Genomic DNA, 14,751 nt, shown 5'->3' with positions numbered 1-14,751 from the left:
GTTTGTACATTAAAATGTATTAAAATGCATTTGACTCCCAAAATACTGTGTTTGAAACACCACTGTGCAAAAACCTTGTGACTTAAAGGATAGGTTCCCATAGCTGCCGCCTGCCCCCCCCCCCCTCCCTCTGACAGATAATACGGGAAGAAGTTGCCCTGTACTATATGTCAGATTTGAAAACAGAGCGGCCGTTATTGGCTCTGCCCACATGGCCGCACCATTAATTCAAGGACTTCCGTGAATGAATGAACTGCAAGGCCCAACAGCCTTAAGTCAGCCATACATGGGTTTGAATTTCAAAAGAATTTTCTTTGGAAATTCTTTTCTAAGAATTTTTGTTTGAATTTCACACCGTTAGTGGACCACAACAACGGGCGATTTTCGAGCGACCATCGAATTTGAGTGATCGAACATATTGGAAATTTTTTGAAGATTGAATGAATTTCTAATCAATGATGGGAGAATCGTGCGAGAAATGTAATTGAAAAATAAATGAGCCTGAGCTGTGACCTGGAAAGAAAAAAGATTCTTGGCCACGAATATTCTTTTCTGTAGCAACATTTATTTATTTATTTCAGGTACATATATAGCGCCATCAATTTATGCAGCGCTTTACACATATATATATTGTACATTCACATCAGTCCCTAACCCCTAAAGGGGTGTACAATCTAAGGTCCCTAACTTACATACACATATTAGGGCCAATTTAGACAGGATCCAATTAACCAACCAGCATGTATTGGAGTGTGGGAGGAAACCCACACAGGCACAGGGAAAACATGCAAACTTCAGGCAGGTGGTGCCGTGGCTGGGATTTGAACCAACGACCCTAGTACTGCCAGGTGGAAGTGCTAACCATTTAGCCACTGTTCTGCCCATAAGGTGAAATTAAAGGCTTACTGGGTTGAATTTCTAAATCAATGGTGGCACCATTGGATTACAAAACGCAAAAAATTTTCTATTTTCTAAAGAAAATTTGTTCAGAATTCAACCCATGTATGGCTTGCATTAGCAGCAGTCGGCTTGTAGCTTTCAATGAACTACCACGGTGCACTGTGGTAGTTAATTACATAGATTACATAGTCTGGCTGATAAAAGACAAAAGTCCATCCAGTTCAACCAGTAAAAAAAAAAAAAAGTTATAATCCTTTACCCATGGTTGATCCAGAGGAAGGCAAAAAAAACCCAGAAAAGCAAGATCCAATTTACTCCTGCAGGGGAAAAAATTCCTTATTGATCCCCCGAGAGGCAATCGGATATTCCCTGGATCAACTTTACCTATAAATGTTATATCCAGTTATATTCTGTGTATCTAGGAAAGAATCCAGGCCTTTTTTAAAGCAATGCACTGAGGTGGCCAGAACCAACTCTTGAGGTAGTCTATTCCACATTTTCACAGCTCTCACTGTGAAGAAACCTTTCTGTGTTTGGAGATTAAATTTCTTTTCCTCCAGACGTAAAGAGTGCCTCCTGGTCCTCTGTGATGACCTCAGAGTGAATAACTCTACCCTGAGTTCACTATATGAACCACTGATGTATTTATACATGGTGATCATATCCCCCCTTAATCTCCTCTTCTCAAGAGAGAATAAATTCAGTTCCTCTAATCTTTCCTCATAGCTGAGCTCCTCCATGCCTCTTATCAGTTTGGTTGCCTTTCTCTGTACTTTCTCCAGTTCCGCAATGTTCTTTTTGTGAATTGGTGCCCAAACTGAACTGCATATTCCAGATGAGGTCTTACTAATGATTTGTACAGGGGTAAAATGATACCTCTCTCTCTGGAGTCTATACCTCTTTTAACCTCCCTGGCGGTATGATTATTTCAGATTTTTGGTGCTGAAAGCGGTACCATTTTTTTGCATGGAAATATGTATTTTTTTTATTGTAGGCTGTAATTTTTAGGAAAAACTCACTGAAATCTGTCCGAACAAGAGTCTAGTAAACATCCCGGGTATGATAAAATTTGAAACACAAAATCATAAATTATAATTTAATAAATAATCATAAAAATAATAAAAAATTTAATTCAATAATATAATCAAACAAAAAACACTGAAATGTGAAATAGAGCGCCAAGTTCGCACATTGCTGAGCTCAGTCGCAAAATCGTTTTCAGTGTCTGATGACGAATTTCCCCCACGAATCATTATCACTCAATTCTGCAAGTGGTTCTGATTTACTATCGCTGTTCTCTAGCTGATCTAAACCGCTTTTGACCTAAAGGGACACTTTTTGGACGCCATGGACTTTTCTCAGTTTCCAGGCAGAAAGAACAGACAAAATGCAGGCAGGGCACAGGACAAAGCAGTAGGGACAATATGTATGTGAAATTGGTTGAGACAGCAATGTTTTACTATGTAAAACGTAAAAAAAAAAAAATGACATTTTTTAAAATTTGTAAATTTCCCGCCGCCGGCGGCGGCGCCCGTACGTCCCGACGTCACAGGGACAGGACACAGAAGCCGGATGCCGGCATCGGCCGGAGGAGATGGCCGGGGACGCTGCAGGGGACACATCGTGGGAGCGCAGGGTAAGGTAAGTGAAGAACACATGCCGGAGCAGTGCCGCATGGTATTCCCGAGTGTAGCTCGGGGTTACCGCTTTTGGTACTGAAATGTTACCCCGAGCTACACTCGGGAATACCGCCAGGGAGGTTAATACAAGAGAGGATTTTGCTCGCTTTAGAAACCGCAGCTTGGCATTGCATGCCATTATTAAGCTTGTGATCTACCAGAACCCACAGATCCTTCTCCACCATTGATTCCCCCAGTTGTACCCCCCCCCCCCCAGTATGTATGATGCGTGTATATTCTCTGCCTCCAAGTGCATAACCTTACATTTATCAACATTAAACTTCATTTGCCACATAGTTGCCCAATTAACCAGTTGAAGTTAATTGAATCTTCTTGTCAGAATACCTGCTTGCTCCTACATCCCGTGCGGCAAACAGATATTCTGACAGGTCTGCAGAAGACCTGCATGGCACCAACATTCTACTGATCACTGCTGCAATGCTTTCCAGGCTCCTGTAGCCAAAAACAATAAATGCACATTTTGTTATCTGCAAAAAAATGTGCACTTATTATTTTTGTCTTAAAGGTGAACTTATCCTTTAAAAAATTGCAATACCCACCATTTTATTGTCTAGGGCCTCTGCTTAAAAATCTATCATGTCTGAGGGTGCTAATTTATTTTCTAGCAAAAAAAAAAAAAAGATGTTTACACTTTTGTTTGCAGTGTCAGAATAGGTTTGGGAAGCAAGTGGTTAAATGGACTTTATTAAATTGTCAGGCAGTGAGATTTCATAAAGTTCAATCAGCTGGCGTGTGGCGACTGACGGCCTAACACCACAAAGTAGTGTGGTTATCTGGCCATGCTGGAGGCATTCTGCTTTGTCTTGGGGTGTGGTGTGCCCTGTACCTTGGACTGACTGTACACTAGATCTGAGGTAAAAAGTTGTAATGGGGAGGACATTCATGCTATCATTCAGGCCCGGTCTCTGTAAGCTCCAGCGTGTTATTTATGAAGGGAAACCTACAGATACGAGGACACGTGACACTGCGGTGTCGCATTAGAGAGCAGTAATACCGGAGGCGGGAACAAACTACATTTCCCAGAATGCTCCCCTTTATCACGTAGGAACGTGTAGCGCGTAATCACGGGTCTTTAAAGCAACCAATGAGAGGTTAGCATTGTTTGTCACATGTATTGTTTGGAGGTTAGAGGGAAGTTTGAATCGTAGGCCGTTTGTGGTTCTGTGTAGGACAGTAACCGGATCTAATAAGTGCAAGAGGAGCCCCTCACCGCCCGCTCTACACCCGGCCGCTTACAGAGGTATTCCGTCCTTCATACAGGAGAGTCTGTGGGAGGCACGCTTCATGTACTGACCCTCCTATATGTCATGCTGGCATCCGTACTTCAGTGACACGACTGCCACAGACTCCTCTACAGGCCTTCTATAGAAAGGGGATTTTAGGGTCAGGGTGACCTGTTTGTTTAGTCTGCTGAAAGTAACCCTAAACCCTGGTTTGAAAAAGAACAAAATTCCATTCAAGTGTTCCTAACTCCAGGAAGTCTCCGCTCCAATTTAGTTTCTTCCCTTTTTTTTTTCTGCTGTGATCTGACTTCCTGACACATTTGTAGAGACCGATCTGCTGATAGCCTAAAGATTTACTGCTGTTTGGGGGCTCTGGGCTTCAGCAAAATGGCAGCCGACAGCCTCCAAACAGGAGCGACGCTGGAGGCAACTTACAGCACACACTAATTTTGGTAGGATAATTATATGTGGCATTAATTATTTTTTATCAAGCTGCTATGGGTAATGTTCCACTTTAACTTCTTCCCAACTGCGCTATAGCAGAACTACTACTACAGGGTGACAGGGCTGCACAAAATCACGTATCTATATGTGATTTAGTATTTCCGGGTAGGGGGCGTGTGCGCCCTTCCCAAGCCACCATTGGCGGCTTCAGATGTCGTTCACCTGGTCATGGCTGGTTATTCACTGCTGGTGATTGCCAAGTATCACTGACGGGGAGAGGTCTGTATGTAAACAATACAGATCTCTCCCCTGTCTGCTCCAGTACGCTGCTTTGTATGGCTCTGCATAGTAAAGCACAGCACACAGTTAAGCCTTTGATCGCCCTAGATGTTAACACCTTCCTGCCCAGTGTCATTAGTACAGTGTCAGTGCTTTTTATTTGCACTGATCACTGTATTAGTGTCACTGGGGATGTCAGTGACAGTGAGTCCCCCCCAGTGTTAGCCTGCAGCAGTCCCGCTATAAGTCACTGATCGCCGCCATTTTTTATTTTTAAAAAAAGTGTGTATATATACCACCATTTGTAGATGCTGTAACTTTCACGTAAACCAATTAATTTACATGTATTGGGATTTTTTAGCAAACACATGTCACAGAATACATTTTGGCCTAGATTTGACAAAATTTGATTTTTAAACATTTTTTACTGGACATGTTTATTAGGAAAAAGTAAAAAAAAAATTTTTTCTTCTCAAAATTGTTGGTTTTTTTTTTTTTTTTTTTGTTTATAGCACAAAAATATATAAAATGCACAGGCAACCAAATAACGAAAGAAAGCTCTATTTGTAGGGGGAGGACATAAATTTAATTTGGGTGCAGAGTTGCATGACCGTTCAATTGTCAGTTAAAGTAATGCAGCGTCCTATTGCAAAAAATGGCCTGGTCAGGATGGAGGGGGGGGTTATTCCTCTGCTGGAGGGCAAGTGGTTAAAGTGACAGACCTTTTTTTGCAACTTTTCTTCTTTTTGTTACGCTGTTTACCTGCCACACTGCCCAACTTTAGGCATATTGGTGCTCTCTGTGCCTGCCAGGATCTCTGGAGTCTACATCTCATGTGCGCATCTGTTTGGCACTACAAGCGGACATGCAGCTGCTCCCAGCACCACAGTGACAGACAGCATGAGACACCTAGAACCAAAGCCATTACTCCAAAGTGGTGATTGACTGCAGCTCTTAAACTTTGACTTTGGTTCTATGTATCGCTCAGAGTTGTGCACAAGCTGCTTGTTCAAAGTGTAAATGCGCACAAAGTGGCAACTCCTGCAGGACTCATAGATCCATGCCCACATACCTGAAGTCAGGCAGTATGAAGCACAAGAGCAGAGTAGCAAAATCAAATAAAAACAAGAGCATGTAAATCCTTTTTAAAGCTTCCCCTGTCCCTACATACACAAAGATATATGAACATTGCATGCACCTATATATGGAAAAGTTTGTACTAGACATATTTACTGCTGCATGCACATTGGAGTGAGAGCAATAATTCTAAGGCCATATTTCCAAGTTATGACTTGTAAAGGCTTTTAGAGCGTTCACCTATAGACAATTATGGGTACTGTAAGTTTGAAAAGTTAAATATGGAGGTGTTTGGTATTTTTTGTCTGCAACCCTATCTTGTTGATAATTTTCCAAATATTTGGGTATGGTTTGCACTATTTTTTTTTTTTTTTCTGTGAGCAAAAAAAAATTTGAGCAAATATCACGTGACCTATAAAATTGCAACTACTATGGTTTTATTCCACAGGTCCTCTGCTGTCAGCATGTATAATTTGGGGGGTTTGGGTTAATTGCAGATTTTAATGTGTGAAAAGTTTTCTAAAATTATGCTAGTTGCAAACTGGTTAAAGTAACCCTGTCTGGAAGCTGATTCTCTAAAAGGCTATCCCCGCAAAAGATGGCTATATCCCTCCTGAACACTCTCCATTAAGAGAAATCTGGTGTGAAGTCTGTTGAAAAATGCATGCATTCAGAAATGTTGATTTCTTCTCACTTTGGAGGCATTTCCTGTTGCATCTTCCCCAGCAAAGGGGGACACCGCATTCGGAAACTGCTGGGGGGGTTTATCATTCATTCCCAACCATTCACAAACTAAAGAGGTGGCTTTACATACTCTTTTTAAATGTGTCCAGAATTCTTTATCCCTCTAATATGAAACCGCTGATTTGAAAATGTAGAGTATTTGGTACACAGATCAGCCCAAATCCCAGTGCAGCAGAAGTTTGTCTGTTGTACTGAGTGATAAAGATTCTTGGGTAAAAAAAGATGTGTAAGATGTTGGCAGGCCTTACTAATTTTGATAACTTGCATATTTTTCAGATGGTCTTTATTTCAATCTAACATCGGTGTGTTTATGTTCCTCTATTCTTGTCTAGGTGGCTTAGTTAAAAGCAGCAAGCCCCTTCCCAAAATGGATGCTGGCAGTGGTAAGTATGAAGTCTTCCAGACCTTTATTTTTAGATAATTATAAATCAGACCTTTAGCCCCCAAATTGGACTTATCATCGTTGCCATTCTAACCCCTTTTTTTTTATGTCTTATGTAAAAGTATTTAAAGCTGAACTTCACCATAAACAGTAAGTTCTGCTTTTAATAGTGTGTGTTCAGTTGTATACAATGGATGGCATAAAAGGAAGCCACCCATTGTATACAACTGTCATGTGACCTGCTGTGATTGGTCACCCAATGAGGGTGGAGAGGAGTCATGAGGTGTGTGAATGAACAGGCAGCCGACAGCTGTTAATATTGAACTGGAGGTGTGGCACTGCCTCTGTGGGAGTTTCAGACTTTCTTGTCTGCCCACTGCTTGCTGAGATACAAAAACTACAGAAGGGATGTGACAGGACCAGTGGCAGGGGAAATGCAAGGCATAGCAACCACTGGTCTTGCAAACAGGAAATTAATACCATTCTTTAAAAAAAAAAAAAAATGGACATGCTGTTTCTCAGAAACTACAGAGGCAACCAGAAGACTGCTGCATGTTTTAGGAATATAGGAAAGCAGCAATAAAACTATGTAAAGAAGTTTAGGCCTGGAGTTCAACTTTAAGTTTAGGCACTGGTTACCTTAGTTCCTTCCCACAGCCATCTAGAAAGGCTATGTCCTAGGAGGCTACAATCAGATCTCAGGAATTAAATCTCTCGATTTCATCAATCTCACATGATTTTTATAGTACTTAAATTGGTCTGATCTTTGATTATACAGTCACTCAAGCTTTCAATGGTATGTGTAGAGATGCATATGTTTTTGTGCTTCCCTATGTACAATGAAAATTTTGTTGGCTTAACAAACCTAACAAGATTTTGCGATTTACCTTCCTGAGAGAGACTGACCATATTTATCAACATTTCCAAAAGGATTACCAAAGATCTGTCCAATGTGAGGTGAAAGGTTTGGCTTAACTACATAAAAATGGACTTGGAGAACTGGTCACCACTGTACCCTGCTAAAATGCCAACATTGGTAATTAGTAGTTGCTGTAGTTTATCAAGCTACTCTTCAATTTTCAGGTTATCCAGTCTCCGTTCAGAGCTACCTCAGACACGTCTGGGTGTACAGAAGGCTTTCTCCCCACCCCAGTACAGCTTGCAGTTAGTGTTAGTGTGACTTCATGCTCCTTCTAGGGGCATCTGGGAATAGAAGTGGCAAAAATCTCATTGACCTTGTGACTTCTACGTTCTGGAGCACTTTACACTCACCAGGATTGTTGGAAGATAATGCCCCCGTGAAATACAAAAGAAAGGGGGAAAGGGCAGTACTGCACTCTGCAATACAGAAGGTGGGGGGGAGTGTGTAGTATCCAACTTTACTTTCCCTTACAGTTTTTGTTTAGCGTTCCAAGGAGGAGGTACAGTTTAAGTAGTAAATGAGCTTAATAAGCTTCCACAGAGCCCACAGGCATTGTGGAATAGTTAATTCTAAGTTCACAGCACCAGCACTTTCCTGTTAGGTGTTCAGCTTCACCTATTTCTGAAATGGACAAAGCTATATGACAGATAACTTTGCCAATAAATTTTAAAGTGCAGGGACTAAATATAAGAACTGAATGTGTGGACAGTCCAACAGTGGCATTAACCATCAACAAACTATATTTCATATTACTGTTTGGAATTCAAGCTGATTTCTAATCTTTATAGATTTCACCTTTCTGGCGGATGAGAAGTTTGACTTTGATGTATCCCTGTCTCCTTCAAGGTAACCTATCATGAACAGTTTGACAAGAATTATGCAACAGTTGCTATAATGTTCAGTAAACACATTTGCACTGGCGTAGAGTCTGAACTATAAGAAGCCAAAGGAAAAATGGCAAAGGTTTTAAATTCTTTTTTTTTTTTTTTTTTTTTGAGGAATTATTTCTTCCCACTTCCTTGTGTTTAGCCTAAGTGTGAGAGACTCCTGAACGGCAGACTTCTAGGATTTACAGCGCTTATATCCTAGAAGTCATTTGAGCTTTATTAAATGCAGGATTTTTGATCAGCTGACCACACCAACCTCCTTATGAGAGGTGTGCAGTTTACAAATTGCAATTACAGAATGAGAGACCATTTGCTTGTGTTGCCCCTTTTTTATGGCAACTTGTAGACCATAGCGTTGATGTGCTGAGCATGCATGCTCATGGTCTTGTGCCTCAAGAGAAGGGAGCTGTCTGGAGTTCCAGGAAGAGAAAGGGAGCAAAAACAGCTTGGAATAGCACTGGGTTTTCCAGATGCAAGAGAAGTTTAATGAACTGCATTTATCCAGATGAACCCTTTATTTTATTTTTGAATGTTCGCCTTAAGTTTATGTATTTTTGGGTTCACCGACACCTTAACTAATCTTTGCTGTCCTTTTCTAGTGCTAAGGAAGACACTGAAGATTGTGACGATGAAGTGTTCATTGGGCCAGTTAAACACAAAGAAAAATGTGTTAGTGCAGCTATACAGTTACACGAATCGGATAAAACACCGCCTCCAGATGATCATGGTATCTGGAGTCCTCTAAGTGGTGATAAATTTGTTGAAATCTTCAAAGAAGCTCACTTACTGGCACTACAGCTGGAATGTTCTGCAAATGATGACAAAAAAGAGCCACTGCAGTCTCTCCCAGACCCAGCAGTGGAGAAATTTGTACAGGAATCAAAGTCAAAACTGAAACTCTTTGATACATTTAATGGGGTCAATAAAACACCAATTGCTATTAAAAGAGAGACTTATTGTGTACAAGAGAGCCCACTCCACCAGCTTCCGCCACTAGTCCAACAGCAGATTGTCGGGCCTATAATGGATGCTCGGTCTCAAAACCAGACAAGCCCCAAAGCACCAAAAGTAGTAAAATGTTTGTCGGTCTCTCCTCTTACACAGAAAGTGAAGGCTCCTCAAGTGAAAAGTACTGTTCCACCCCTAAGCACTGGTAAAATGGTTAGCAGACTGCAGCCTATAAAGGCAAATGCTGCACAATCTAAGAATTACAATCTAACCGTGGAAAAGGTATGTACTGGTTTGTTGAATGGCAATTGAGTGAGCACAGCGTAGTTGTGTTTTGTGACACAACTCAACGGGGTTGAATGCATGTACTGTTTCAGGGTTCACTTGCAGTTTCCGGATCGGCCCTGACACCCCCCAAGTACACCTGGGGAACTGTACCTGATCCTCATGGTGAAAAGCATGTCAAGCCTTTAATATGTGTTTTTTTGGGCACTGGATCCTGGGGGGAGGGCTAGTGGAGCATGACGCAAAGACACTCAGAAGGGGAATGTATTGTTATGAGCGATAATGCACAGGACCGCCACATCTGTTTATATATTAGGTGTGATCTGGTACCACGAAAAAGTGAGTGTAATGGTGATTTGATTGGGTCAAAAGTTTGTTGTGTTTTTTTTTTTTTTTTTTTTTTTTTTTTTTTTTTTTTTAAGCACTATTTTAGTTTTATTTTCATGAGGTGGAGTGTGTCCATTGGTCTATTACAACGATCTGCATCGTCCATGTCCAAGAAGGGACAAAAAGCTGTTTTCTCAATGTCTTTCCTCTGGCAAAAAACACACACCCACTTAGACATCAAATTTGGAGGCCTCTCCCCACAGTCCTTGGTTATTGTGTTTCCTCTGGCCAGGTAGGAATACACAGGAACTGTGGGGACTGCATTCTCTGTCTTCCTCCCATCGGGTCATTGGGATTTTTTTGGGGTGCACAGGAGTATGGAAAAGGACTCCTTTTCTCTTCCTTTCTATGATGCCCAGACCTTTTTTCTTCCCTTGTGATTTTGTCTCCCTGCAAGCTTCTCTGGGGACCCGCAAAAATTCAGTCTGACCCTGTCCAAGAAGCTTTTGTTTCTGGAGTTCTGCATCTGTTTGCCAGAACAAAAAAAAAAATTTGCCAGAAGAAAAGACGCAGAAATTACAGGCAGTGTTTGACTCTTCAAGGCAACCACCAGGTGTCAGTCAGGTTTCTGATGTCAGCTCTAGGCCTGTTGACAGCCTCCATCCCAGCAGTCTAGTGGGCAAGATTATACTTTGGGTCCCTTCAGCTATTCGAGAGTTTGCAATAGGAACTTGGTCTTGCTAGACAAGGTGAGTGTCCCCTCCAGGGTGAAGCAATCCCTCTGGTGGTGGAGGCAGGAGGTCATCTCCAAAGGTCTAACCTGATCCGATCCTCATCACGGATGCCAGCGCCTGGGGGCACTCCTGGGAGGTTAGCTCGCACAGGGGCAGTAGCTAAGACCGCAAAGTTCAAACTCCTCAAACTGAATGGAATTAAAAGCGATTGCTTTGACTCTTGTGGCTTTCTCTCAGGAGCTTCAGGATCGACATGTGCAGGCCTGCACAGACAACACCACAGCGGTAGCCTATGTAAGCAAGCAAGGCGGCACAAGAAGCAGAAGCCTTCAAAGTCTGGTAGAAGAAGTTGTGACTTGGGCGGAAATCACTTTGGCATCCTTGTCAGCAGTCCATCTCCAAGGCTTGCTGAACCTGGTAGCCAACTGCCAGAGTATACAACAGCTGAAGGAGGGAGAATGGTGCCTAAACCAGGAAGCTTTTTTTCCTCAGTTTAGTTCAGGAATGGAGTCAGCCGCACATTGATCTGTTTGCGAATTGTCAGAATACCAAAATCTGTCAGTTCTTTCCCCTGAACAAGGAAGGTGGAGCAGGAGGGATTGATGTCTCACTCAAAGGTGGAGCTTCCAGCTGTGCTACACTTTTCCCCCCTTCCAACGATTTCCTCTGGCTCTGAAGCTGCTGCAAACAGAGTTCAGGTAATTTTATGTGGCCAAAAAGGTTGTGGTTGGCAACTCCTTCTCTGGTTGTCAATCAGACCATATCAGACGCTTCCAGTCAGGAAGGACCTGCCACTACAAAGTGGAAAATCCACACCTCACTGCGTGGTTTCTGAAAGGCAACTGCTAGAAAAGAGAGGCTTTTCAAAACTCCTAGTAGACACTCTCCTAGCAAGTTGTAAGGGGGTCACCAGAGCTATCTACAAAGTCTGGAAGTATAATTCTTGGTGCCTAACCAATTCAAGGTCCTTTTGGAAGATCTCACCTCCAGTCCTATTTCTTCAACAAGAAGTTAGCAGTCAGCATGCTAAAAGTCCAGGTGGAAGCTTTGGGGGGTTTTCCAGAGCGTTCAGTCTCCTCAGATCCCCTAGTTTTCAGATTCTTCAAGGTCTTGTTGTGATCCAGCCCAGTTAAAGCAAAAGCTTTCCCTAATTGGGATATTTCACTAGTCCTGCAGGCTCTGACCAAGTCTCCCTTTTTTTTTTTTATTTATTTTTTTAGCCTTTTGGATTTGTCGACCTTGAAGTATCACACTGAAGACAGATATATTAATTGCAGTTGCCTCTGCACGTAGAATTAGTGATCTACGTGGGTTATCAGTCAAACTCTTTCTAATGATCTATCCAGATAGGATTGTAATGAGCACTGATCCAGCCTTCCTTCCAAAGGTAGGGTCGGTTTACCACCGCTCTCAAGACATTTTGCCAACCTTTTGTCTTAACCCCTAAGTTGAGAAAGAAGGAAATATTCATATGTTAGACATGAGAAGAAGCGTTTTACTTTATTTAGAAGTAACTAAGGTTTTCAGGAGTGCTGAACTGAATCTTTTTTTTTTTTTTTTTTTTTTTTTTTTTTTTCCCCACATTTTGTTTGCGGGGACTAAAGAAGGGCAAAAAGCAACTAAAGCATCCATTGCAAGATGGTTGAGAATGGCAATCAGGTCAGCCTATGAACCTTCTAATCTCATTCCATTGCTGGGCATTCGTGCTCAATCCACAAGAGCTCTAGCAGCCACGTGGGCAGAAAAGGCCAGTGCCACCCCATATAAAAGTTGTAAGGCAGAGACGTGGTCAAGCATGTCCACCTTTTGTACACCATTACAGGCTGGATTTGTTGTCAGCAGGAGAGCAGGCCTTCGGTAGGAAGGTCTTGCAAGCTGTGGTCCTCCCCTAAGGGGGTTAGTGCTCATTTATCCTCTCGTGCTGTTCTGAAAGACGTTTTGAGAAAATCTAAGTTAGTCTTACCGGTAGCTTGCTTTCTAGTAGTCTTTCAGGACAGCAATAATTGCTCGCCCTGATATTGTTTATGCTGTTGTGCTTATGTTTTTCATGTGGGCTGGAGGTACTCTTCCACAACTGAGGATCGTGGGGCGAGGCCTCCACTTTGAAGTCTAAGTAGGTGTTGGTTTTCTGCAAGAGGAGGAGTTGTGTTCTCATGTGCTGTCCTGAAAGGCTACTAGAAAACAAGTTAATGATAAGACTAACTTGGATTTTTGACCAGCGATGTGAGGTCAGATGTATAAGGTGAGCGCACACCAGGTGGAGGTTTGATCACTGTATGCAGAACGATCAAGCACAGAAGTGGTATGGTTTTAAAGAAGGATTTGGTGTTTTTCACGGACTTTATTTTTTATAATCACAGCACTTTTTATAGGTGTAATTTTAGTTTTTATTGCATGAATTTAGTGCATTCTATTTTATTGGATGATTTTCTTTTATATGAATTTGGCACATAATTTTTTAGTTCAGAACATATGAAACAGTATTTTGTGCATTAAGAACACTATTTATTAATTTTGTGCTTGGATAGATATATTAATCAGCATACTTTTTATGGTGCTGCACATTGACTCAAATATTTTTTTGTTATTGCGAAGGTATGAGATTTGCATTTGGTGCTTGGTGGCTTTTTAGTAGGGGTGCACTGAAATTTCGGTGGCCAAAACATTTTGGCCGAAAACACCCCTATATAAGCACTGATACAGGTGCCGAAAATAACCCCACTCCCCTCCCAATTGTTTTGTAAAATATGAAAGATGTTACTGCGAGTAAATACTGAAAATGTTGTGGTTTAAAATTGCACATGCTTGTGGACTGGCGTCAAACTACGGTACCGTACTTAAAAATCTCCACGAGTGAGGCTTTAAAAATTTCTACAGGTTACCAGTGTAAATTTTGAGGATGACTAGTGCTAGAATTATTGCTGTTGCTCTGACGTTTGTGGCGATACCTCACGTGTGGTTTGAACACAGTTTACATATGTGGGCATGGCCTACATATGCATTCACCACTATGTGCGTGCACAGGAGGATGGGGGCACTTTAAACTTAAAAAAAATAATATATAAATAGATATTTAAGGGACCGTGTAAAAAAAAAAAATATTTTTTTTCCACATAGCAGTTCACAAGATTATTTTAAAGCCTGCTGAGTTAACCCTGATTTGCCATGCATAAGCTTTATGAACCGTTTGCTGAGCATCCATTTTTAGAGGGGTTACTGTTTGACAGCTTGCTCCACAATATTGTGTTTTTATAAAAACAGACAGTTGTCTAATCCCTCTCCGTTTTGTCAAAACTTAGAAGAAAAGGTTTTGCTGCAAGGTTTATGTGCCTAAGGATTTGTTAGTCAGGCATTGCACAGTTCTTGTCCCTATATAGTGGCTGGACACTGAGATTGAGGAGGAGATGAGCTCATTGCCCTTCTGTCTACATCTATCAGTATGCTTCCTCCACCCCCCCACCACCTTTTTGTGTTTTTTGCACATGAGCTCTGCAACTTCTGGAAAAAGGTTGGGGGAATGAATGGAAGTCTGTGCCCATGCAAGCGCGTCCTCAGAGCCACAACAGTGGAAAACCTAGCTTTAAAATGCGTTTAACCACTTGCTGACCCCCAGCAGTACATTTACTGCTGTTGGACAGCATCTCCAAGCACCACGACGTACCCATGTCACGGTGCTTGGGCTCACTGGCCCCTCACTGACGCATTCCTTTGTGAACACAGTGGATTACAGCGACCAGGGTATCGTGATTGCTATGACAGATCATATCGATCGCATAACATGTAAGCAAAACTGTCATGAATGGCTTTCATTCATGACAGCTTGCTTACTGTTGTGATGCTGTGATTGTCCCACACTTCCCACATGGTACCTGGGCCAATCACAGCACTGTACTATATGA

General features: G+C 41.9%; 1 protein-coding gene across 1 annotated transcript in view; it reads left to right on the top strand.

The window, feature by feature from the left end:
• The first annotated feature begins 3,742 nt into the window (after positions 1-3,742).
• The window catches only part of GTSE1 (G2 and S-phase expressed 1), a 30,184-nt gene continuing 19,175 nt past the window's right edge, over positions 3,743-14,751 (top strand). Inside the window, exons 1-4 of the mRNA XM_089684877.1 lie at positions 3,743-3,840; positions 6,700-6,750; positions 8,460-8,517; positions 9,158-9,788. Of these exons, the coding sequence (XP_089541003.1) occupies positions 6,735-6,750; positions 8,460-8,517; positions 9,158-9,788 (705 nt within the window). The 5' untranslated portion in view covers positions 3,743-3,840; positions 6,700-6,734. The remainder of the gene's footprint in view (positions 3,841-6,699; positions 6,751-8,459; positions 8,518-9,157; positions 9,789-14,751) is intronic.

The sequence above is a fragment of the Staurois parvus genome, unplaced genomic scaffold (genome assembly GCF_062004578.1).
Source record: "Staurois parvus isolate SC_StPar_1 unplaced genomic scaffold, SC_StPar_1.0 ptg000019l, whole genome shotgun sequence".
In the NCBI taxonomy this organism is placed as follows: domain Eukaryota; kingdom Metazoa; phylum Chordata; class Amphibia; order Anura; family Ranidae; genus Staurois; species Staurois parvus.
Note: the sequence above shows the minus strand (reverse complement) of the source record. Positions and strands in the feature narration are given on the sequence as shown.